Source organism: Girardinichthys multiradiatus, chromosome 2 (genome assembly GCF_021462225.1).
Source record: "Girardinichthys multiradiatus isolate DD_20200921_A chromosome 2, DD_fGirMul_XY1, whole genome shotgun sequence".
Taxonomy (NCBI): Eukaryota; Metazoa; Chordata; class Actinopteri; order Cyprinodontiformes; family Goodeidae; genus Girardinichthys; species Girardinichthys multiradiatus.
This window is the reverse complement of record NC_061795.1, coordinates 27,771,918-27,798,933: the sequence shown is the minus strand read 5'-3', so window position 1 is coordinate 27,798,933 and position 27,016 is coordinate 27,771,918. Positions and strand designations below refer to the sequence as shown.

The 27,016-nt window shown below is 40.3% G+C and overlaps 1 protein-coding gene across 7 annotated transcripts in view; it reads left to right on the top strand.

Moving 5' to 3' along the window:
• Positions 1-27,016, top strand: part of fkbp16 (FKBP prolyl isomerase 16) — a 68,764-nt gene that overhangs the window by 11,182 nt on the left and 30,566 nt on the right. For 2 of the 7 annotated variants that reach the window (XM_047351734.1, XM_047351717.1), the window contains 3 exons: positions 3,350-3,907; positions 4,047-4,216; positions 7,460-7,548. In XM_047351734.1, the coding sequence (XP_047207690.1) occupies positions 3,454-3,907; positions 4,047-4,216; positions 7,460-7,548 (713 nt within the window). In that variant the 5' untranslated portion in view covers positions 3,350-3,453. Of the gene's footprint in view, positions 1-2,538; positions 2,736-2,822; positions 3,908-4,046; positions 4,217-7,459; positions 7,549-27,016 lie in introns of those variants that run through there. The other 5 variants (XM_047351700.1, XM_047351725.1, XM_047351709.1 and 2 more) reach the window with 5 other exon arrangements.

Below are 27,016 nucleotides of genomic sequence, written 5' to 3'. Positions count from 1 at the left end.
GGTCGGATGAAATATGCTAATTTTGTGAGATAGGAATTTTGGGTTTTCATGAGCTGTATGCCAAAGTCATCCGTATTAAGACAATAAAAGACCTGAAATATTTCAGTTAGTGTGCAATGAATCTAAAATATATGAATGTTAAATTTTCATCATTACATTATGGAAAATAATGAACTTTATCACAATATGCTAATATTTTGAGAAGGACCTGTACATGATACTGGGATGAAGAGGAAGTGAGGAAATGATCATTTTGATAATTTTCTTTTGAAAAACTACAAATCGTTTTTTGTTTTTTTTCACAAACAGAGAAAAGGTCACAAAATCAAACTTTATTGAACAGAATCTATTCAGTGTTGAATTTTCCAGTCCAGGTTTGTCTGCTCAATAGGCCTGTTGTAGGCCTATTTTTGCTTGAGGTCCTAATGCCCAAAAAAAGTATTTAAAATGATCCTGTTTTGTGTTTTTAGAAGTACAGGTATCTCCTTTTAGTGTGAATTTATTCAGCTCAGTCTAAGTACTTCAGAATATACTTTAAATATTTCAAGCTTAAAACATTAACCTTTACTTCTGGGCTTCATAATAATAACTTATTTTGTCAGAAATGTCCCATACAGACAGTAACTGCATAGCACTTCACAAGACAGACTTTTGTTTTACAAGAGGGGAACTGGATCGGTTAGGTACAATTCTTGCAAGATCTGCCATTGTTAGTTGGAAAGGGTGAAAGCGCACCACATCGGTAACAATTGGAAGTACAAATAGGCCAAGGTATGAGTTACCCAGGAGCCGGGCAATACATGTCGATGCACAGACATTATGGTAAAATTAGCCAATTTTAACTTAATCATAAAGCATTAAGTACTCTTTGAAAATCAGACTGTATAAGATGAGATACTCAGAGGTGAATGGGCTTTTGTGGTTTTGGCCTCAAAGTTATGGGACAGGTTGCCTCTGCGTGTTAGGTAGGCTCCTTCACTGTCATCTTTTAAATCCGATTTGAAGATTCCTCTTTTTTCCCTGTTTTGACAAAACATGAGTTGTTTGTTCTTTTCCCTAAGTTGTTTTATTGTATAACATTGTTTTAAACCTATTTCTAACTTTATTTACTATTTTTATTTTTATTCTTATTTTTACTATTTCTATTCTCTTAATGTACATCTCTTTGGTCAACCATTTGCTGTTTTGAAATGTGCTTTATAAATAAATTAGACTGGATTGGACACTAAAGAGATTTGTTCAATACTTTTGTGTGGACAACTAGAAAACAAGCATAAAATGAAAAAAAGTGTAAGAACGTTCTATTTGAATATAAAACCTTAAAAGACAAACAAATAATATTGACACACCAAATACGTCTGCCTGTCAGATAAATTAAATGCCAGAAAGGGAATTTGGATTAATTTAATCCTGATGGATAACATCCTTTGATGTGGATTAAAGAACGAGTCAGTGAGGCAATGTTTATTTATGAAATGGAGAATGTGGATGCTGGAGTGATATGGATGTTACCGTGATCAACAAACCTGTGTTTGAGTGCTATGTCTTGTGTTAAAAAAACATTTCAGTCACCAATTATGACTGCATTGTATTCATAAAACATGACAATGTTACTGTTGAATACTACCCACCACTCCCTCCAAGCTTTCTGATCTTAGGTGCTAAAATCTGTATCAATTAATGGCATTATGTAAGTTGCTAAAATAATTGTTGGAAGGTAGAATTTAATACACTGCTTTTGAAATATTGTAGCCTACCAAATGGTACCCAAACAGTCTTTTGCGATTGTGATATATCACAATATATTCCATACTGATATTGTGATGATGAGTCCACTTTGATATATTGTGCAGCTCTAAAAATATAGTTTTTTAGATAATGCAAAAACATTCCATATATTCATAGACTATATAAAAATAAATATTTGAAAAATGCTGCTAGTGGTAGATTTCAGCTGTGTACAATAGGGTAAAAAATAAATTACCACAAATGCCAAATAACTGCTTAGCACAGGCTTTGGAGCAACTTGTGCTACCATGCAGGTTTAGTTTTAATTGATGGAGGCTTTACCAATTTCAACAAGACGATGTCCGCTCAATCAAATTCAGTGCAGTTTATTTATGTAGCGTTAATTGTCAATAAATTTCACCTTATTGCATTTGGGACAAACAGGTTCAATTTGTATGCTGGTATACAGAACAACAAACAACATTCTGGATGATTTATTACATCATCTACTCTATCATCAAAAAGAAAAGCTCGTAAGCATTTTGCACAAAGTTAAAAGTAGAGAAGAGGCCCAAATATTAATGTTACAACCCAGCTCAGCTAGGGGAAGATAGGAGGTAAAATTAAAGTAGGTAAAACAGGTTTTTGACCAAAAGAAAATGATTTGTTGTTTACTTTTTGGGATTTTGCAATATATGAAAAGTTAACAAGCCAAGGTCACACATTTCAAAAAGGGCAACAATAGTTGTTGTTTGAATTAACAAACATTTTGCCCAACTGTTAAGTCAAGTGCAAACATTTGAAAATGTACCCTAGCAAAGAGAGGCAAGCTGTTCAGAATTAATCACAGCCACCCCCATTAACTGATGAGGAGAGTTTTAATCGGAGGGTCATCTCTGTGATTGGAGGAGCTGGAAATGAACAGTCCAATAGGGTTTCAAGGGGATATCAATTCGAAGGAGTCATTATGAAACAAGTAACCAGAGATGAGAAACTCCACAGCTGAGGTCAATCAGTCACTTATCTTTGTTGATAAATGTATGTCCACAGCTCTCATAAATGTTGTATGACTAAGAAATCAGTTTCTAATGGTTGTATGGTTGAAAGTACCTTTTTTGGTCTTGAGAATGAATACCTTCTAATATAACTCAAAAAAACCAAAGTTAGCTTCTTTCTTCAGAAATGCTAGTGGTACCCTCAAAAAATTGTTACAATGTTGGAAATGTGTTGTGCAGAACGACAGTGAAGTCATTAAGAAGCTTACAGGCGTTCTGGCAGATTAGGTTTTTTCCCCTTCTAATCCTCTAGATTACCACTGCACAAGCCTGGTGGCTGTGAGTCCTTCGTTGCTCTGTGCAGGTTCTTTACATTGATCATTTCTTTTGTAGCTGCCGCATCATTGAATTTGAATTGAAGTTGACTAAGATAGATGCAAGCTGATGAGGAGAGGTCAAAGGGAGCTGAAATTGTAAATTTACTTAGCTACAGGTGGGACAACGTTTTAAAAAATATCTTATTTACTGCATAAATTGGGAATGCATTCGGAGATGGATTATTTGAAACACAACATGGATTCTTGATTATTTTTATGGAGACATTATTTTGTTTTAACAAAGAATAGGTGCCGGTGAGAACAACATCCCTACACTTCAGTGGACCATTGGCTGAGCATAGAGGATCATTTGTTCTTGGAACGAATGCTCTTGGTCTCCATTGCTCTGTGAAATGGAGCTAGAGCTGTGTTGCGAAGAGCAGGGGCACTGCGCATTGGATCCCACAGAGCCTGAGGTATCAGAAGACATTTCTAAACTTGCAGACAGCGACTCTCTGAACAAGCTGCCTTGTGGGGCTGCAGAGGACGGTGAAGAACTCTGTGTTAAAGACCCATCTGAAATCGAGAGCCGTGCAGTAGAGAGCAAAGACACTGAGATAAAAAGCTCACCCAACTGCGAGCTACAGAGAAAGAAAGCAGAATGCAAGATAGAAAAGAAACTGAAGAAAACAAACAGCTGGAAGATGGTCCGATTTCAAGACCCTTCGACGGAAGAGGACGTAGTGGAGAGGGACAGCTCAGCAGAGATTCTTTTTCCAGAATATGCTGTAGAAGAATGGACATCTACTCCATTTGAGGAGCTGTTCATGGCAGAAGATTGGGAGGACATCACAGGTGAGAACACAGGTAATAACTGCAAATATCTAAAATCCTAATATTGGAAGGTAGCCTAACTATAGAACTGCTACAACCAACTGCAATAACTGGCAGTCGGTGTGGATGTTTTGCTATATATCTCGAGCCTTTATTGTTTGTTTTTAAACAGAAGAGCGGCTATTGAGGAAGAAAGTTCTGGAATCAGGAGACATACAAGTCCCATGCTCCACCTGGGGTCAGGAGGTCACTGTGAAGTTGCAGGGTGTTCTTGAGGACCGCACTGTGGTGGAGAAGGACTGCAAGCTTGTCTTTGTTATCGGAGAGGGAGATGTAATACAGGTGACATTCAACTGAATTTCCTTAAAGATCCTATAGATGTGAGTTTGTGTTGCCTCATGCAGCCAGAAACAGAAAGAAAGTCAACAAATCTGTACACCCTTGTGCTCACTGTGCCAACATACTGATGTAGTCGATATGGTTCCCATGTTAATCGTAGTTGCATGCTTGCCTTCTGTAATTCTTTAAATCCAGAGATAACAAAAGGGTAACTCAGACTGACAGGACATGAAATTATGATCTGCTTACTAAACAAGGGTTCCAATGCATTTTCCAATCTGTTGCTGCTGGGTCAAATCCTTGTGACTCAATTTTTAGATGTTTGTTGTAAGAATCAACTCTATTCGTCATTCTTCACATCCCTCTATGGTTCCATCGGGAAATATCCAGTGAAAACTATCAAAGGATTCACGTGAATTTGACTAACCAGTGTGAATTTTAATTTAGAAGCGAGATGGTTTTTTTCATTTCCTGAAATGTTACTTTTTTGGACAGTGATAATTCCAATATTCCATACTTTTAAGATTTTCTGATCTCTCTCTCTCGTTTTTTACAAATAAATACAAAAGTTCAAAATAATCTGCACCACATACACTTCTCAAAAGAATTAAAGGAAAATTTTTCAATCGGAGTATAATATCAAGTCAGTTAAATTTCTGAAATATTGATCTGGTCATTAAGGTAGTAGAGGGGGTTGTTAATCAGCTTCAGCTGTTTGGTGTTAATGAAATTAACAACAGGTGCACCAAAGTTGCAACAATGAGACAACCCCAAAAACTGAAATGGTTTTGCAGGTGGAGGCCACGGACATTATTTCCCTCCTCATTTGTTTTTGTTTTTTTTACCGTTTTGCATTTGACTAGGGTCAGTGTCACTACTGGTAGCATTAGGCGATACCTGGACCCTATAGAGGATGCACAAGCAGTCCAACTCCACCAGGATGGCAACATGTGCCATTGCCCGAAGGCTTGCTGTTTCTCCCAGCACAGTCTCAAGAGCATGGAGGAGATTCCAGGAGACAAGTAGTTACTCTAGAAGAGCCGGACAGGGCCATTAGAGGTCCTTAACCCATCAGCAGTACCGGTATTTGCTCCTTTGTGCAAGGCGTAATAGGGTTAGTACTGTCACAGCCCTACAAAATGACCTCTAGCAGGTCACTGATGTGAATGTCTCTGACCAAACCACTAGAAACAGACTTCATGAGAGTGGCCTGAGGGCACGACCTCCTCTAGTAAGCCCGCTGCTCACTGGCTGACACCTTGGAGCTCTACGTGTATTTGCCAGAAAACACTGGAATTGGCAGGTTTGGCACTGGCGCCCTGTCTTTTCACAGATGAGAGCAGGTTCACTCTGAGCTCATGTGATAGACATGAATTCAATTCAATTGGAAAATACTTTATTCATCCCAACGGGAAATTAATTGTTGTTGTAGCTCATATTATGCAGGTTTCTTCAAAGAGTTGTAGATGCTGATGGCTGTGGGCAGGAAGTATCTCCTGTAGCGTTCTGTCTTACAGTAGATCTGAAGAATCCTCTGACTGAAGACGCTCTGTGGTCGTATGACAGTCTCATGAAGAGGATGCTCAGGGTTCTCCAAAATGTTCTTCATTTTATCAAGAATCCTTCTTTGCACAATGATCTCCAGAGGTTCCAGAAGAGTCCCCAGAACAGAGGCAGCCTTCTTTATCAGCTTGTTGAGCTTTTTTAAGTCCCTAGCTCTGATGCTGCTACCCCAGCAGATGATTGCAGAAGAGATCACACTCTTTACAACAGACTTATAGAAGATATGAAACATCTTGCTGCAAACACCAAATGTCCAAAGTTTCCTCAAGAAGTACAGTCTGCTCTGTTGCTTCTTGTAGACGGGCTTCATAGTTGCATTTTCACTCTAGTCTGTTGTCCGGGGGAACACCGAGGTATTTATACTGCTCCACCACCTCCACTTCTTCTCCCATGATGGAAACAGTGTTTGACCTATTCTTGTTTCTCTTAAAATCTACAATCACCTCCTTTGTTTAATTTGAAATGGTCTGGAGAAGCTGCAGTGAATGTCATGCTACCTGCAACATTGTTCAGCATGATCAGTTTGGTGGTGGGTCAGTGTTGGTGTGTAGAGGCATATCCATGGAGGGGTGCATAGACTTGTACAAGATAAACGATGGCACCATAACTGTCAATAGGTGTTGGGAAAAAATCATTTGGCCCATTGCTAACCTCTTAGATGGTGCAGTGGGTCCTGGGTTCATCCTGGTGCATGATAATGCCCAGCCTCACGTGACAAGAGTATTCAGACAGTTCTTGGCGGGTGAAGGAATTGATACCATTGACTGGCCACCGGGATGTGGGAGGACGTACCCCAGGACACCATCCGTTGTCTCATTAGGAGCATAGCCCGATGTTGTGAGGCATGCAAACAAGCACTTGGGGGCAATACAAACTACTGAGCACCACTGAGTGCCGTATCGGTTTTTCAGTTTAATTTTCTCTGTAACTTTGGATTAAGCCCTGTGTGGGGCTTATTTTCATTTTCATCAACTGCATCATGCACCCAGCATGATATTGATTTCCAATTGAGAGTTGACTTGTTTTTAATGTGTTCCTTTAATTTTTTTAAGCAGTTGACAGTGGTCAGAATTAAAATTTATAAATTGCAACCAACATTAAAAACCAAAGGCTATAAGAAAGGGAAAAAAAATAAGACAGGACCAGTTTTATACAGCAGAACACTTCTCTACTCCTTTTCTAACAAGTTTCTGGTCTAAAAATCCCATTTACCCTTTCCTTTATCTGCTCCCCAAGCTGAGTAAACATCTACAGGTGTGTGCTTGCATTTATCAGTTAAGAGTACAAGCTTTTCTGCTAAGTCAATGACAAAGTGGTTCATTGAAACCATGAACAGTATGAATAGCTACCAAATTGCTTATTTCTAGATGTACTGATTGTTTTTAATCTCCTCTTAAATGTATAGCAACTCAAAACCTCCCCCTTGTTGATCTGTGACAGCAAGTCCAATTGTCTGAATCATGGAATGTTTGGGCTAAACCTTTATACTCACTCTTTATGCTTTTTACTCAGAAAAGAAAGGGTCATGAATCAAAATTTGAATCCATGAAGCAATGTTTCTGTCAGTTAACTGAAATACAAACCAAATACAGCTTATATGTGTTTTTGTTTAATTATGCAATATGCTAGATGTGAAATAGACCCAGGAAGTGTTCCAAGTAATGTGTTTCTTGACACCTGTAGGCTCTAGAGGAGTGTGTTATGTCCATGCAGAAGGGGGAGATCACATTACTCCTGGCAGATTCCCAGTATGCCTATGGACTTCTGGGAAGGTAAGGACTCTCCAGTTGCTTTTGCTTATTATAATCTTGCAAATTAGTAAACATGTTGAGGACAGGCTCAACAGGATTTAGGTGCTTATCTTTTCTTTGACAATAATGACATCAAAAAATCATATTTAGCCTCTTGAACCTGTTGCTGTGGGGGAAGTCTGTGCATCCAGGGTTAGCGGGGTTAATGGACCATAAACAGGAGCAGATGGCTTCCTCTGAACAACAACCTATCAGTGGTGTGTCTGAAACCTCCTAACCTATGGGGGAACCCTACTCGTATTACAGAAAATGGCTTGGGTTTATAACCTTTGCACCAGTGAAGAGCCAGTATAAACGGAGACAGCATTTAGGAGCTGCTGCCTAAAACCTGTTCTTTATAGTTCTTCTGTTTGCTCAAGATAACCAGAAAGAAGGGAGATCGAGTAATACAGTTCATATCTAACAAAATACAAAGATTGTATTTTGTGTCATAAGGTATAAACGCTTCATAAAATCATCTAATGATCAAATCTGATGATTTATTCAGTTGCTGTTACTTTCATAAGGAAAATTGATGGTAATATATTGTCTGACTGTGATGCAATTTTGCCAAGTGCTGATTATTATTTAATGTTAAAGGCAATATCATCTACTGTCATTACAGCCAATTATGCATTAATAGATTAAAAAATGCAATGTTGATCCATATACGCTTTTTGAGGGAAACATAAACTGTGATGATTATAGTTTCAGAAACCCATAAAATAAAAATATTTTTCAGCATTTTTCTATATGCAGAATGCCCATTATCAGAAAAGCTGCATTAACTCCCATTTGTTTACTCAACTCTGTCATGTGGCAGTAAAAGCATGAAAAAGGGTCAGAATTCATGGCTAGGTTTATGACCTGCATCTAGTTTTATAGCTAAAAGGAAAATGTAGATGGTTGATGACAACAACAAAAAAATCCAACATTCAAGCATTTCGTAGTGAGAGCATGTTTTTTTCTGCTATATGAAAGACTGTTTCTACCTGTTCTGAGTGCTGCACATTAAGTCATGTTTGTATTGCTGGCACTCTGTGAAGAACACGGCCTGTGAGAAGTCGAGAATCACTCTTCATGTCGTGTGTGGAGCTGGAGGCAGCAGGAGGCTGGTTAATGATTGTTTTGATGCCACTGATTAGGGTTGTGTGCTGTGCGGAGTCAAACCTTATTTGAACCACAAATCAGAGTTTCATGTCTGCTATTCCAATATGATTCATTTAGCTGATGTTGTTCGTTACCTTAAACCGGATTTTCTCAGGTAACGGATATTAAGTGTTTTACTTAAAAATGTCATCAGTTTCTCAGATATAAATTAAGCCAAATCGCAGATTTAAATTTCTCTCAGATTTAAAATTTTATTAGATTAAAAATTTGTGGTATTTTTATGTTAGTAATTTAGTCTAGCTGGTAAAAAATGTTGCTCTTAGTTGGTGTAGATGAGCTAAAACTGTCCATTAAATATTTGATTATATGAGATAAAAAAAAATAAAAAATAACAAACAGCAACAGATGTCACGTTTGAGTGCGGATTGAACGAGCTCAGCATGTCTGTACTGTAATGTGACAGACAGGGAGACAATGAGGGGAAATCTCATTAACCCCTCTCTGTTCTCTGGCAGATGCACTGATTGAACTCTGTCAATCCTCTGCTGCAAACAGAGCTGTTAAGAGCACTTCAGGGAGTATAAAGCTGGTCAGACAGTATGATTCATCACTGCAGCATGCAGTGGTCTGTGGCTCAGTGTCCGTGTTACGTTGACTGCACTTTCAAGGATGCAGAAACCCCTGTAGAAGGTGGGAGAATTAACCTGATTGTTTACAACAAACAGGGTCATAACAATGAATAGTAGGATGCACTAATACTTTCCTGGATAGATAGTTTAACCTTCAGTGACTTTATCATGTTGCTCTCATTTGAGGAACTTTGAATGTCTATAAATTGTGAAGTCAGACCTGTAAAATATTAGATTATTTCATAGTGACCATAGTCTAAAACATAAATCTATGCAAATTGTAATATATAACTGTAATGGATTTGAAATTAAATGTGCTGTTCCTTTTGTCCCCTCATCCAGCTAAGTGTACTAGAGAACAGAAAAAAAGCCCTGGTCGATGAAGTAAAGAGCTTCGATTTTTAGCATTGAAACTATAACCAGTGTTCATTCAAATTTGTCACTCATAACATTTAAAGATTGAAACTGTTATAGATTTTAAGTAAACTATGCATGCTCAAATTTCAATTTCAGTTACAAATGTGCATCTTGCCTTTAGATATGATTACAACTTGGTGTTCATATTTTATCTTTTGATTCTTTCACAGCAGTTACACTCTAAAGCATAACACAAATCAAACCAAACTAAAAGGAACAGATGGCAGATTTTTATTAATTAACGCCAGTGTGCCATTTCCTAAAAGAGCATTGCTTGAACATACAACAGCAGCATGACTCTTTTCTTTTATACTTAAAATTTGTTAATAGTAAACAGTTTTGGAGGATTGTGATTGTTTTATGTTTTTTATTCTGTTCTAATCACTGTAAACACGCTGGGTTTAAACCCTGGACAAGGTCCCTTGATGAATGTTTACTCTCTCCACTTCCACAGACGGCTGAAGGCATATTTGCAATTTATTTAAAATCATATACAATATACTTTTCCACTACGTTTAGAGTGGTTTTACTTACGTTTAACAATGCGAGTATTGTGAGTGTAAACAATGCAAAACATACTGATATGCTGCATGAATGACTGTCTACGAGAAAAATATACAAATTTTTCAGTTGCACAATTTGAAGTTAACAGAAAATATTAGTTGTAGAGAATATTAAACAGAGAGATGACTGAAACATAATGTTAAGAATTTTGAAGTTGTCTGAAATTCTTAAAACCTTCACTCCCCAAAGGTTTAGAGTAATCTGAAAAGTACTATTTCCTACAACCGTAATTTTCTGGTTTACATTTCTTGTAATCTGTCTTTACCCTGTTTCCTGCAATGGAAATGGAGTGAGAGAAAAATGGCCACAGAAAACGTGTTGATTCTTAGTCCCTGTAGTAAAAATGCACCTATAAATTTACCCAGAACTAACTGATAATAGCAAAACAGTTTCTTTGGAAGGTGTTCTGTGCTGACTCTTCAAGACACTGACAGGTGTGACATAATGTCACAAATTCTTCGGCTTACCCAGCAGGAATGGTTGCTAACAAGAATGACATTTTTATGACTGAACAAAACACTGGTGCCTTGCAACTCAGGGGCAGTACACTTCCACAGAAAAGAAAAGCCTGATCACAGTTTATTTTACAGGTATTGTGTAAACAAGCTAATGTCTCAGTGTTACTCCATCTTTGTCAAAGTTCAGGTGTGGCAGGAAACTATAGTCGGACTAATATAGGTGTGTAAAGGTTTCTAAGGGGTTATATGGGATCTTGGATTCTCAGGAAAGTGATATATTGGAATCAAAGAAGAATGAGGTCACTTGATTTTGCAACATTTGTTGACGTGGGAGGTGTCAGTGACTCATGACATTTTTGGTCTGTCTTTTTGCTGCTGTTCTTCACAGCAAAGATATGCATCTTTGTCAAACATGTTTATAGAGAGAGTGTTTCAAGCTTTCTATATAATTCTTATGTAATTGAGGTATAGAAACAGAAATGAAACAGCATTGTTGTGCTTTTGAGTCTAAAGCGGAGGAGGGCAAAAAACGAAGACTGTAGATTTCTAACCATCCATGCAGACCTTCCTCATATAGTCAGGATCACGGTTAGAACTAGTAATTTTTTGTCTAACCTGCCTCTGATTTTGAAATCCAGAAAGCTCACACCCTGTTAAGTTTACTTTAGTTAGAACAGATAAGACTATTTTTGTGTAGGTATCGGCAATGATTGGCAACTGATTTCCAATCTTCTTCTTTTGTAAAGTTTTGTCCTGTCAAAGCTGATTCCAATTTCTCTTTAGGAGCTGTAATATGAAAATATATCAGAACAGCATTGAAAAGCTTTCATTGGTCTTTCTTGCCTAAACAGTCCCTGTTACATTTGTAAATTCAGCATGTTGAAAGCTCAAATGGATTTAACAGTCAACTTTATCCAGTTGCCCTTCCTACTTTCTATTTTTTCTTGTGACATAACAAAAATAAAATGTAGCTAAGAATGGCATATAACTAACACATCCTCAACTCATATAATGAGATACATTGGCAGAAACAGAGCCCATCCTAAAATCAAATTTAGAAATGCATTGAGAAAGCCTCCATAAATAAGAATCTGATGATTTTACGCTTGATCAGCAATGACTAGTGACCAGCCTGTCAGAAACTGAAAAATCTGATCTAGCTTGTTTCTGTGGCATGAATGTAAAATTGCTCACTTTGAATTTTTTAGATTCTGACCACCTGACTACCCATAATGGCAGCACGTACAGTCGCAGCAGCTTGAGGCTCCCAGCTACTTTTGCACCTTTCTGTATTAATTCTCTTCCTTGTTATTTATTTATTTTTTTGTTTATCCTACTGTGGTATATGGTAACCCCTCGTGAGCATCCTCAATTTAGTTGTACTCCCCCAGTACAATGACAATAAAGACTATTCTATTCTATTCTATTCTGATAACAGGTCTGGGCTGATAAAGCTAAAAAATAAAATCCAATTCCAGTCTCTAAATGATTTCTCAGTGCATCTCCACTTCTGATTGCCAGATCTGCTTGGTTTTTGCAGATCTCTCATTATAATGTGCTGTATGTTTGTCATTCACCATGCAAATAAGAGAAAGTATAACTTTGTTATATTACAAGAATAAGTTGAAAAGTGCACTCTTGAGTCAGTTTCATATCAGATTTGATAAATGTTTGCTCTTCCTCCTTGCAAACTAATCTCTCCTCTTGTCCCATGTAACATGACACAGCCTAGCATTAGCACTTCTGCTTTTCATTATAAAATGTACTTGCTAGTACACAGGAATGACTCACTCGCCAGACAGTTGCAAAGGCCTGTGTCAATTTTATCAGTTTTTATGTACACAGTCTCTCCTCCCCCGTGTCCTTGTGCGTAAGCGTGCTGTCCTCTCCAAGAAGGTTGAGGTCCTGAGATCACAGTGTGACTCACTCTGCAGAACCACCTGGGTTAATTTAATAATGTGACCTTTGAGACGCTCCACTGGGAAAAACAAAATAGGAAAACTGAACCACTTGTCTCTTTTCATACTTCCTCTCCACGAGAAAAAAAAAAAAAACTCTGACAAACACACTGATGTTTGGTGTAACTTTATCCTGTTTATAGAGCACATGTTTTATTTATTTTCACAAGTGAAGGGTTCAATATGCTACAAAACTAACAGCTGAACTCTTGACTGTGCTGTCATGTGATCTAAACAAGTTTGACTGTAGTCTTTCTGGCTCAGTGTTTCTCTTTCCCGGCAAGGACACAGCAGGCTGACAAGAAAACCACACCCAGGCCTAATGCTTCAGCAGCAGGTCTGCAAGCACTGACAGCTGCAGCTCTGCAGATAACATCGAGCTCAGCTCCCAATGAGCATGCTCTCTTCAGTTCGCTACAACACTGCCACATTGCCGTGTACTTTCAACAGGTTAAAGTTTAGCTAAAATCAAATTGCAATAAATTCTGGCAGGTTCACACAATTTGATTAAGTTCTCAAATCTAGATGGTAGTTTATTTCGGTGACATGGCTGTATTTTTAAACTTTTTTATTTCTTTTTTACCACTTGGATCACTGTTTGAATTGCATATGTCCTTCATCTAATCTCTCTGGATGTTTACCTTTCCCTCTGCCAGCAGGAGGCTTATCTCTCACATCAACAACATTGGCTGTAATATAGCACTGCCCTTAGTTAAAGCTACTTCTGCTTTCTGTGGTCAGGGAACTTAGTGGGAAAGTAAATCTTCTGAAGCGAAATATGCTTTTATTGAGCTTGTGGTGGATAGTATAATTTTAAAGAGGAGAGGAGTTGAGTTGAAACTGTTTAATAACAGGGGATAGAGCTTTGCCATTATCTTGCTTTCATTTGCATTCTTTTGTGCAAATAGCTCTCTCAGGTTCACGTTGACCCCCGTTTTAAAAAAATAGGTTATTTAATGCCATTGAGTAACCATGTTTTCGCTTCTTTCTTCCTCATAATTCCTGTAAATAAACAACTTTTTCCTTAAGAGCTCATATCACCATTTTTACAACTTTTTCTTTTCAGTTGTGTCCAGGCATATTGCTCATTTTTCATTTCCATGCCCAGATAAAATAAAAGTTAAAAAAAGATGAAAGATGTGAAACAAAGAAAATAAAATCAAGGCAGTATAGAGCGCAGTAGAAAAGTGATAGCATTACATCTGGAATGTTGAACTATCGCATCAATGCATAAAACAATGACTAGCCCTGAAGAAAAAGTGGTGATAGTAAGGTAAGTAAGCTTGACTGTTAGTTTCTAATGTGAATATTTACATTTAGAGACTTAACGAACCAACACCCTACTCAAGAATTTAAAAGCTTTCTGTTGTGGCTATTGTCTGCCGGTAATTCACGTTGGTGATAAATGAATTGTCAAGTCTCTTATTAAAAAATTTAAAATTCTGTTTGAATTTCATTTGACATTGTATTTTGTGGTCCTGTTATGATCACCGTTTTGCTCTGAGACCTTTGGTCTGACAGACCTTTTGGCATTGGTCTGTACATTTCTTCAAACAACTATGACACCAGAAAATGTTATATGGGGGAACCAAGCAGTTATTGTGCAAGTGTACACTTTTCTCCACATAATCATATCATGTGTTACGTATGGTGTAGCTGTCAAAATGTTATTTCGAGCACCCATCGTTTGTCATGCCCCTGAAAATAAACAACATGCTCAACGGTTAGTTTTCTCACAATGACACATTCTTTGGCCTTAAATGCACATGCTACGTATGTGGTAATTGGAATCTAGAGTGAAGTGTTCTCTCTTTTGCTTGGTTCATTTTGCTTAGACACAGAAGGAAAAAGTTGTTGGTGTAGCTTATTAGTAAAAGAAAGCATTTCCTTACCTCATAAATGCTCATAACTGATTACAGCCTGATTATGCTTAAAAACAACATCCAACAGCCAGTCACTTTGATGGCCTGGCTGTTGACTGTGCTTGAGCCATCTATTGTAACTGTGGCATAAACTGTGTTGTGTCCTCATCTCTCACCTTTGGGTAAGTCCAAGATTCGAATTACCTGTGCTCACTATATTATTTTTCTTTACCAGTAAGCAGCCAGACAACCATTTACAATTTATACATTGTTTACATGTTTGAATGGTGTTTTTATTAACTGAAAAAATAAATCCAAAGAGAAATAATCTGTTAACACTTAAACTGTGCTTCTTTACACTGAAACATTTCACTCACGGCCAAAGAAAAACACGCAAATAACTGAATTTTATGTGAAACAGTAACCAGTCCTATAGTCTAAAGTAAGGTGCCATTTGTGCACAGAGCTTGAAATGTTTTGAAACGACCTTTCCACATTCCTAATATATCTAAAATATCAAAATAAACGCACTCCCTTCATTCAGAAGTTCAACACTCTCACAAAGGTTTCAATTGAAGATTTAGAAAATGCTTTCCTAATATTATAAATTCTTTAGTGCAATTAGTGCAATATATAATGAAGGATGGGACAATATGAAGAAAGGTATGAACGAGTGTTAATATAGTCATTGCTAAGAAGCCCATTGATTAATTCAGAAATTCAACAGCAGGCTTAAATCTATTATTTTCTCCTAAATGCATATTTATATTTTTAATAGGGTAAATATTACATTTGATCAATTTTCAAAATAATATAAAGCAGCCTTTAGAAGTTTTTATGATGATGATTTAAATAGTAAATGTTAAAAAAATTTAAAAGATGGAAAGATAATTATTAAATGTTGGGCTTGGACTTGCCCCTTAAAGACATGGACCTGGACAAAATTACTCTTGAACATCTCTAGTTTCAACCTGGCTGACAGAAATAGTTATTACTGTTTTAAAACATAATTTTCAAACTTTGCTGCCAAAGTTCAAGGATGACTGAAGACACTGAAAACTGCTGATATCAAAGCATTATAATTATAAATAAAGCAATTAAACTAATTTTTGAAAAAATAATATGTTGGAAAACAGTCCCTCAGTAATTTTGCTGTGAAGGCAATACAATAGTAAACCTTGATTACTTGCAAAGGTTTGGTTCCAATGTACGGATAAAAATACCATTATCGCCGTTGTAATATATATTATTAACACATATTGAGATAATACCATTTTCTACCTTTTTAAAAAATGTACTCTGCATTAGTAGGATTTGTTACAAGACCATTTCGCAAAATGGTCTAGTAATACATCTGCAAAGACAATCTTTTTACATGCTTCATCCCAACAAAGTGTCCTTGTCTGTGACAGCTTCGTAAAATGAGCGTTCTCTGACTGTTGGTTTTAATGGGAGTGCTGTTCTAACTAACTCCTCTAATAGCTCAGAGGGGTAATGGCAGCAGGTTAACTTCCCATTCAAGTATCCTCGTTCCTTGCATAACTCACACTGAGACAGGAGAAAGGCATTGCAGTAACCAGCTTGAAAGGGATTTTTTTAAGGAGGCTACAGTTGGCAACGCAGAGCACCAACACAATAGAAGGTTGAAATTGTGCATGTTTAGTTTTACACCACCATATAAAGGCACTTAGTTTGAGTCTTTTACTTTTTCATTTAGTTTGTTGCTTACTATTCAAAACCATGATAATAATGGAAAAAAATATGAATGATGAAAATCATTTCTTTAAAAGTTCAAATTAATTTGCAGTCTATAAATTATTCATAGTCTTTGTTTACATTTTCATCAACATGTTGCCAAAATATTTTATGTACCTATTGAGTGTTGTCATATATTTCCCTTTTTATAAAACTCCCATCATAAGTACAAGAGATATTGGCTAATTATAGATTGAAAAGTGTGATTATGACTGAGGGCTTCCTATGAGTTATGTTTACAGTTTTATCTGCTGTCCAACCCTTTTATCTCATGATAAACTCTCACAACCTGCTGTTGAAACCCAACATGTCCTCTGAAATGTGGACAACATGCTTCACATGTCTACTGCACAACCAGCTGTCTGTCTCTGTTAAACAAGCACAATGTTACAACAGTATATTTTCCAAAGTATGAGAATGGCATAGGAAAGTGACATATGGGATGAGAACAAGGTCAGACTGACCACCACTTTTCCTACCCATGCCAGCTGTTATTTGTTATACATCTGAGGCTGAGATCTACAGTTGGCCTACATTAGCGCAATAGCTGCCGCTCAAGGTGGCAGCAGGTTGGAGTAGATCTGTTACTTTTCATTCTGATTAATTATTTTTAAGAACTCAAATTTCTCTTGTGGTTGATAAAAATAATTTTTTTTTGACGATTATCCTCTCCGATTATCCTCTCTCATCATGCTGTGGAGCTGGAAGGATTTTTGCTGACACATTTTTATTTTTGGACATTTATTATGATGCGTCACCATGGCAATGTTTTTGTTTTTGCAACCAGGAGCAGCTGATCAATATCTCAAAAGCTCAAATAATACTTCAACTACAACCCTAAATCCCTGATGAGTTGAAAAGAAGGCGCCATGGATGCAGAGCAGGAGCAAAGAGAAGCGTGAGAAGGAGGAAGTTCAAACCATCTCTTCCATCGATTATGATGGGCAATGTAGGATTGTTGGGAAACAAATTGAATGAACTCCAAGCCCTACAAAGGACCCTGCCAGAGTATCAGCAATGCAGTATTATGTATTTCACTGAGACATGGCTACAGGATCTTATCCCTGACTTCAGCATCTCTCTGCCAGGCTTTCTGACCATACGAGCAGACAGAGATTTAAAGAGGAGAGGCAAACACAAAAGAGGCGGACTGGCAGTACTTGTGATTAACAAATGGTGTAATCCAGGACATGTTACTGTGAAGTGTTGCCTCTGTAGTCCAAATATTGAATTATAAGCAGTAAGTTTTCATCCATATCATTTACCCAGAGAGCTCACCAGTGTTAGTATACATTCCACCTTTAGCTGTTGCCAACATGTGATGCTATCAGCTCAGTTGTAGCTAAGCTACAGATACAACACCCCAAAGCGTTTGTGGCAATATCTGGTGATTTTAACCATGCTTCACTCTCTGGTACACTTCCAATGTTTCAACAGTTGATCTACCAGAGAAAACAAAATTTTGGATTTGTTTTATGCAAATGTCATGGACTGTCATGGCATGACCTCCTCTAGGCAAATCAGGGCACAATCTTGTTTTTCTCTGCTCGAAATATAAGCCCCTTGTTCAGAGGCAACCTGTAATAAAGAGGACTGCCATGACTGAATGTGTAACAGACTATTTAAATGTCTGTGTGGATAACACCATCCCCACCAGAACGGTTAGATGCTTCTCCAATAACAAACCCTTGATCACCAGTGACCTGAAGGACCTGCTTAACAAGAAAAAAGAGTCTTCAGAGAGGGAGACAGGGAATTATTGAGGAGCATACAGAAACAACTTAAAGTCAAGATGGGGAGGTGTGCAAGAAGCTGGAGAGCAAGCTCCAACAAAACAATTTCAGAGATGTTGGTCAGGGATAAAGAAGATTGCAGACTTCAAGCAGGACGATCTGATGGATGTTTGGACAAAGCCAATGAACTAAACACATTCTTCAATAGGTTCAGACCAGAAACAAGCTCAGCATCCTTCTATCCTGCTCATAGCCAAACAAACCCTCTTTTGACCCACAGCTTTCCTGTCACACCTAAAATGTTTTATCTTCCACCACAGCCATGGACCCTTTTGCTTCTACATGTTTGCCTTTAACCAGGTCAGAAGTTGCTGATGCTACCATTGCCTCCCTCTTGTACCTGTGTGTCTCAAAAAGTTAGGTGAAGAGACAACTGCAAAGACTGAACCAGATTAAAGCTGCAGGTCCAGATCATGTCAGCCCTAGAATCCTAAAGGCCTATGTAGAGCAGCACTGTGGGATTCTGCAGCACTTCTTCAACCTTAGCCTGGCCCAGAATATGGTTCCAGTGTTGTAGAAGTCTTTTCTTGCTCCGGTACCAAAGAAAACTCACCCATCTGTCCTTAGTGACTATAGACCTGCTGCCCTCACATCACGCATCATGAAGGTTCTAGAGAGACTCCTGTTGGTCCACCTGAGTAAGCAAACAATAAACTATCAGGACCCCTTTCAGTTTGCTTATCGCTGTGGAGTTGTAGTTGAAGATGCCATCATACACATGCTTCAACAAACTCACTGTCATCTGGACAAAGCCAGCAGCACTGTGAGGACCATGTTCTTTGATTTCCCCAGTGCATTTAGCACAATCCAACCTGATTTGCTTTGTCAGAAACTCCAGAAGACTCAGGTGGAGGCCTCAACAATCTCCTGGATCAAAGACTACTTGACAAACAGACCACAGTTTGTGAGACTGAAGGGTAGTATATCCAACCAGGAAGTCAGCAGCACAGGAGCACCAAAGGGGACTGAACTATCATCATTCATTTTCACTCTGTACACCTAAGGCTTCCAGTGCAAGAGAGATACCTGTCATCTACAGCAATACTCGGATGATTCTGCAGTCGTGGGGTGGATCAGAGATGGACAAGAAGCTGAGTACAGGAACCTGGTGGACCGCTTTGTGACATGATGTGGAAACAATCATCTCATCTTGAACGTGAATAAAACAGAGATGATTGTAGATTTTAAGAAAAACAGGAATGGGTCTATGGAGGAATGGGTATTTCCATCATGGGAGAAGAAGTGGCAGAAGTGGAGGAGTATAAATACCTTGGTGTTCACCTGGACAACAGACTGGAGTGGAGGTGCAACTGTGAAGCCGTCTACAAGAAGGGACAGAGCAGACTGTACTTCTTGAGGAAGCTTAGGACCTTCTGTGTTTGCGGTAAGATGCTGCATGTATTCTATAAGTCTGTTGTGGAGAGTGTGACCCCGGACTGCGCACTACAGATACAGGGCTTTCATTTGTTAAGAGCGGACCTCAACGCGGACTTATTGGGAAAAAAGTGAGAAGGCGGAACCTGCGATTTATATAAACGAAGGTTGTTGCAGAGATATCAAAGAGTTGAAGAAGTTATGTCCTGACCTGGATTTATTTCTTATAAACTGTAAACCAAGTTATTCATGAGAGAGATTTCTCCTTGTTTGTATTGGTTGGCGCTTACATACCACCTCAAGGCTCCATATCAGATGCTGAAAAACAACTGGCTGATCTCATAACAAACATGAAGAAAAAACATCCAGACTCCCATCATTGTTCTTGGGGATGATAACAGTACAAACCTCTCCAATGAACTTCCCAAATACAGACAGCACATTAAGTGTCTCACCAGGGATAGAAACACTCTGGACCACTGCTACACAACTTTAAAGAATGCGTATCATGCTGTCACCAGGGCTCCTTTGGGACTTTTTGACCACTCTCTGGTCCATCTCATCCCAACCTACAGGCAGATATCAAAAGTAGCAGTTGACACCTCAACCCAACTCCTCCACATCCCATTCAGACACAAATTATTGCCATACACCAACCATCCCCTACCTTCAGACCTGTACTAAGGATCTCAGAGGAAGATGTAAATAGCCTCTTTCAGCGCCTGAAAACAAGGAAGGCCTCAGGACCTGATAATGTCTCCCCATCATGCCAGAAAACCTGCGCTGACCAACTGGCACCCATCTTCACTGAGATCTTAAACAAGTCACTGGAGCTGTGTTAGGTTCACTCATGCTTCAAACACTCCACCATCTCAGGATTAAATGACTACAGGCCTGTCGCCGTGACGCCTGTGGTAATGAAATCCTTTGAGCAACTGGTGTTAAGGCAACTGAAGGACATATAACAGGCCTCTTGCTGGACCCCCCTGCAGGTCGGCAAATGACACAGTCAGCTTGGGACTACACTTCATCCTGCAACACATTGTACGCCAGAATCCTGTTTGTGCACTTCAGCTCAGCCTTCAACACCATCAACCCAGGCTTCCTCCATCAGAAGCTCATCCAGCTCAAAGTCCTGGCCTCCACCTGTTAGTAGATCACCAGCTTCCTGAGGGACCGGCAGCAGCAGGTGAGGATAGGGAGTCTCTTCTCCCTCACAAGAACCATCAGCACTGGTGCCCCCCAGGGGTGTGTTCTCTCCCCACTCCTCTTCTCCCTCTACACAACTGACTGTACCTTAGTGGACCTGTCTGTAAAACTCCTGAAGTTTTCAGATGACTTCACTGTTATTGGTCTGATACAGGACAGTGATGAGCCTGCATACAGACAAGAGGTGGATTGTCTGGTACACTGGTGTGGTCAGAACCACCTTAACCACCACTTAACCCACTCAAGACTGTAGAAATGATGGTGGACCTTCGGAGAACACCACCCCCACACACACACCCCTCACCATCCTCAACAACACTGTATCTACTGTGGACTACTTCCACCATTTCTCGAAACCTGAGATGGTCTTCACACATAGGCAATGTCAGAAGGCCCAGCAGAGACTTTACTTCTTGAGGCAACTCAAGAAGTACAACCTTCCACAGAAGCTGCTGGTCCTTATCTACACTGCTATAATTCAATCTGTCCTGTCTTCATCCATCTCAGTGTGGTTTGGCTCATCCACAAAACAGGACAGGTCCAGACTGCAACGAACAATCAGGTCTGCAGAGAGGATCATCAGGGCTGACCTTCCATCCATCAAGGACTTATACAGGTCTAGGGTCAGAAAAAGGGCAGCTAAAATCCCTGCAGACCCCACACACCCTGCACAAAACCTGCTTAGACTTTTACCGTCATGTCAGCGTTACAGAGGGCTGTTTGCTAAAACCAGCTGCCACAGAGTTTCTTCCCCCTAGCTGTTTCTCTGATGAACACTTGACAGTCAGAGTTCCAGAACAACACCATGCATACTTGGACTGATCTCATATTATATTCTATTGAAAGTCCATTGTGTATATATGTACATTTAAAAAGATACTTTGTATTTCCATTTTTAAATTAAAAAATAATAAAAAATTTCACTAAGAGCAAAGTGTACCAGAGTCAAATTCCTCGTTAGTCTGTACGAACTTGGCAATAAAACTGATTCTGATTCTGTTTTTGATTTATAAAATAGTTTTGAATTTGAATCTTTTCTGGCATCATCTGTTGGGGTAGTAGCAACAGAGCCAGTGACTTAAAAAAGGTCAACAAGCTAATAAAGAAGGCTGTCTCTGTTCTGGGGACTCCTCTGGAACCTCTGGAGATCAATGTACAAAGAAATATTCATTATAAAATAAATAACATTATGGAGAACCATGAGCATCCTCTTCATGAGACTGTTGTACTACAACATTGTCTTCAGTCAGAGACTTCTTCCAATCTGCTGTAAGACAGGCTCTTTGTAGAAACCTGCATAATATGAGCACAACAACATTTAATTTCCCTTTGGAATTAATAAAGTATTGCTGAATTGAAATGAACTGAAGTTGGCTGAGTAAGAAAAAGTATATATAACAGCAAAGACTTAAAACCATATGACTTAGAACCATATGACTTAGAACCATATGTCCTCTTGTTAAAATCTGTTATGGCTTTGTTTTTTGTGAACTTAAATTATAACAGAAAACTTTATTTGTATGCTCCAAATTATTTTTATGCTCCAAATTAGTCCGTTAGATTGCTGAGCAACTGTGTAAACTACTTCTTTATCCTCTTCCAAAGAGGTCCAAGAAGCCATTTCTTTGTACCTACTCCATGCAACAACTAGATAAATGGCCATATAATAGTTAGTAATTGGAAGACATCTTTAACAATCTCTCTGTCACATTGGCAGGTGACATAACTTTTGGAATGGTAAATTGGAGTAGGTTGCAGGGTTATCATAGTTAACTAAAACAAACGAAAAAGACAAACTGAAATTGAGAAAACATTTTTGTAAACTGAAATAAATTAAAACTTTTATTAAAACTTTATTGTGCATTTATAAAACTAACTAAAACTTAATGAAATTATAGATTTAATTCTCTCCGTTTTTGTGTTTATCAATTTTTTAATAAGCCTTGCAAACTAATGTGAAATGGATTTTTTTTCCACTTGAGCAGTTTACGTCATCTGTCGGCACCGTATGACACCCCATAGTCCCTGGCGGCAGTTCATAAATTGCACGGTTGCTCACCATGCTAGCCGGCAAAATGACAACAGAAAGAATGGTGGGAGAAACTACTAGAGTCCTATATGGGATTTCTTCGGGTTTGACTGTAAGAGACATAAATGCAAGTGTCTTGTAGTAGAAACAGGTGAGCAAATAGTTGCAGTACTTGACAAGCTAGCCTCTCTGAGTAGCTGCCCAGAAAGAGATGCCGCATCATGGCCAGGTAGCACTGGCAAGGTACCAAACATAATGGAAAGCTTTCACCATAGACCAAGCTGCTGGCCAGTTAATATACAGGAACACTGCATGCAGGAGGATACGTTTGTAAATATGTTTATTGAAACTGGGATGTCCACACGACTTTGTGATTGAGATTAAGTTTAAATTATATTATTTAGTTTTATATTAGTTAATATTATTATGTTTACATATGTCCTTACTCTATGGACTATTTTTATCAGCTACAGCATTACACACATTTTGCACTTATAGCTGCTATCTTGTGGTCTTTTACATTTTGTGGACCTTTGGTTTTTCAACAGTAATTGAATACATTTTTTGAAAGCGGTATCTTGTATTTGGAATTACCTCAAAAAGTAATTTTGGTCAATAAAATGAATGTAGGCATTGCACAATATAATATAGGACTGTAAAAGGAGTCCAAGGTAATGCAATCCAGAGCTCGTAAGTAGTCAGCCATCTGTTCTTGTGGTACGTGAACCTAGGGACAACAACCTCTGTCATGTATAAATCTCGTAGTGGTCGTATTCCGCTTATCTGTGACCAGGTCGCGGGGGCAGCAGACTCAGCAGAGACACCCAGACGTCCCTCTCCCCAGACACCTCCTCCAGCTCCTCCGGGGGAGCGTTCCCAGGCCAGCCGAGAGACATAGTCCCTCCAGCGTGTCCTGGGCCGTCCCCTGGGCCTCCTTCCGGTGGGACGTGCCTGGAACACCTCCCGAGGAAGGCATCTAGGAGGCATCTGGTATAGATGCCCGAGCCAACTCCACTGGCCCCTCTCAATGTGGAGGAGCAGCGGCTCTACTCCGAGCCCCTCCCGGATGGCCGAGCTCCTCACCCTATCTCTAAGGGAGTGCCTGGCCACCCTACGGAGGAAGCTCATTTCAGCCGCTTGTATCCGGGATCTCGTTCTTTCGGTCATGACACCAAAGTTCATGGCCATCGGTGAGGGTAGGAATGACCAGTAAATTGAGAGCTTCACTTTTCGGCTCAGCTCTCTCTTCGCCACAATGGACCAGCACAGTGCCCCCATTACTGCGGGAGCCGCACCGATCAATGTGTCAATCTCCAACTCCATTCTTCCCTCACTCGTAAACAAGACCCCGAGATACTTGAACTCCTCCACTTGACGCAGGAACTCCACTCCCACCTGAAGAGGACAAGCCACCCTTTTTCGGTCGAGAACCATGGCCTCTGACTTGGAGGAGCTGATCTTCATTCCAACCAATTCACACTCGGCTGCAAACCGCCCCAGCGCATGCTGTAGGTCTTGGCTAGAGGGGGCCAGCAGGACCACGTCATCTGCAAAAAGAAGAGACGAAATCCACGGGTCCCCAAACCAGACCCCCTCCGGCCCTTGGAAATCCTGTCCATAAAAGTTATGAACAGGACCGGTGACAAAGGGCAGCCCTGCTGGAGTCAAACATGCCCCGGGAACAGGTCTGACTTAGTGCCGGCAATGCGGACCAAACTCCTGCACTGCTTGTACAGAGACCGGATGGCCCCTAGTAAAGGGACCCCGATTCCATACTCCTGGAGCACCCCCCACAGGGCATCATGAGAGACACAGTCAAATGCTTTCTCCAGGTCCACAAAACACATGTGAACCGGTTGGGCAAACTCCCATGAACCCTCAAGTACCCTGTAGAGGGTATAGAGCTGGTCCAGTGTTCCACGGCCGGGACGAAAACCACACTGCTCCTCCTGAAGCACTATCGGCCGGACTCTCCTCTCCAATACCCTGGAGTAGGCCTTACCAGGGAGGCTGAGGAGTGTGATGCCACTGTAGTTGGAACACACCTTCCAGTCACCCTTCTTATGAAGGGGGACCACCACCCCAGTCTGCCAGTCCAGATGCACTGTCCCCAACCACCACTCAATGTTGAAGAGGCGTGTCAACCATGACAGCCCCACAACATACAGAGATTTGAGGTACTCGGGGCGGATTTCATCCACCCCCGAAGCCCTGTCACCACAGAGCTTTTTAACCACATCGGTGACTTCAGCCTGGGGGATAAAACGGGCCAATCCCGAGTCCCCAGCCTCTGTTTCCGACAGGGAATGCGTGATGGCAGGATTGAGGAAATCCTCGAAGTACTCCTTCCACCGCCCGCTAATGTCCCCAGTCAAGTTCAGCAGCCTCCCACCCCCACTGTGAACAGCGTTGGCGAAGCACTGCTTCCCCTTCCTGAGGCGCCGGACGGTTTGCCAGAAACGCTTCGAGGCCAACCAGTAGTCCTTGTCCATGGCCTCACCGAACTCCTCCCAGGCCCCATTTTTGCCTCTGCCACAGCCTGGGCTACAGCACGCTTGGCCTCACGGTACCCGTCAGCTGCCACAGGACTCCCGCAAGCCAACCACAGCTGATAGGACTCCTTCTTCAGCTTGACAGCGTCCCTTACTGCCGGTGTCCATCACCAAGTTCTGGGATTGCCACTGCGACAGGCACCGCAGACCTTACGGCCGCAGCTACGGGCAGCAACATCGACAATAGATGCTTTGAACATGGTCCACTCGGACTCTATGTCTCCAACATCCCCCGGAATCTGGTCAAAGCTCTCCCGGAGGTGGGAGTTGAATACATCCCTGGCTGAGGGCTCCGCCAGACGTTCCCAGCAGACCCTCACTATGCGATTGGGCCTGCCAAGTCTGTCCGGCTTTCTCCTCCTCCAGCAGATCCAACCTACCACCAGGTGGTGATCTGTGGACAGCTCAGCCCCTCTCTTCACCTGAGTATCCAAAACATGCGGCCGAAGGAAACAACAGTCAGAGACCTGTCCCCAACCCGAAGGCGCAGGGATGCGACCCTCTCATCCACTGGGGTAAACCCCAACATGAGATGGCTGAGCTGGGGGGCAACAAGCAAACCCACTCCACCCCGCTGCCTCTCCCCGTGGGCCACTCCAGAGTAGAAGAGAGTCCAGCCCCTCTCGAAGAGACGGGTTCCAGAGCCCACACTGTGCGTGGAGGCGAGCCCGACTATTTCTAGTCAATATTTCTCGACCTCCCGCAGAAGCTCAGGCTCCTTCCCCCTCAGCGAGGTGACATTCCACGTCCCTAGAGCCATCCTAAGCACCCGGGGATCGGGCCGCTGAGATCTCCATCTTCATCCACCGCCCAATCCTCTTTGCGCCGGTCCCTCACAGTTCCCCCTGCAGGTGGTGGGCTCCAGGGTGGGACCCCGGTTCTGCCTTACCAGGCGACGTCACGTGCCTCGATGTAGTAGTCCTCATGAAGGGTTCTTGAACCGCGCTTTGTCTGACCCGTCACCTAGAATCTGTTTGCCATGGGAGATCCTACCAGGAGCATTTAAGCCCCAGACAATATAGCCTCTAGGATCATTCGAGCACTCAAACCCTTCCACCACGTTAAGGTGGCGGTTCAAGGATGTATAAATCTACAGGCACACAATTAAGTCATTCAGGCTTTTATTTATTTAAGAAATGTATGCAGTCTAACCAGCTGATTGGATTCATTTGACTTCATCAACTAAATATAGTTGAATGTTGTCTAGTTTATGGCAGCAAAATTTGCTTCAATGTAATAAAATTACAAAAAATATCTAAAATATTTTATTTTACATTTTTGTCATATCACTTACTGGAAATTAATAATGTAAAAAGTATTGGTCCAAGCACACAACCTTCATTAGGAACTCTAGTGTTTAAGGAAAAGTCAAAAGACATTGTAGTAGAGCCACTAAAGTCTAGATGTAAACCTGACTGAAATGCTGTGATTAGACCTCAAAAGACAAAATGAAAATTGCCAGCAAACAAACAAACGTTTGTCTCAAGGGACATCTGAGATTTGAGATCAGCTTACATGATGGTGGAAGATTAGTTTTTTATTAGATTTTTAGTGTTTGATGTCAAACAGAGAAACTTCACAAATTGGGCCAGAGATTCCACATACATAGTCTGACAGCAAAAATAAAGAGACAACAAACATTATCTGCCATGTTGAACAACGCTGAACTTTCTCATTAACTCAGCTGAATTGTGGTATACAATAAAGATTAGTCCTAGTTTTTTTCTTTTTTTTTCATAG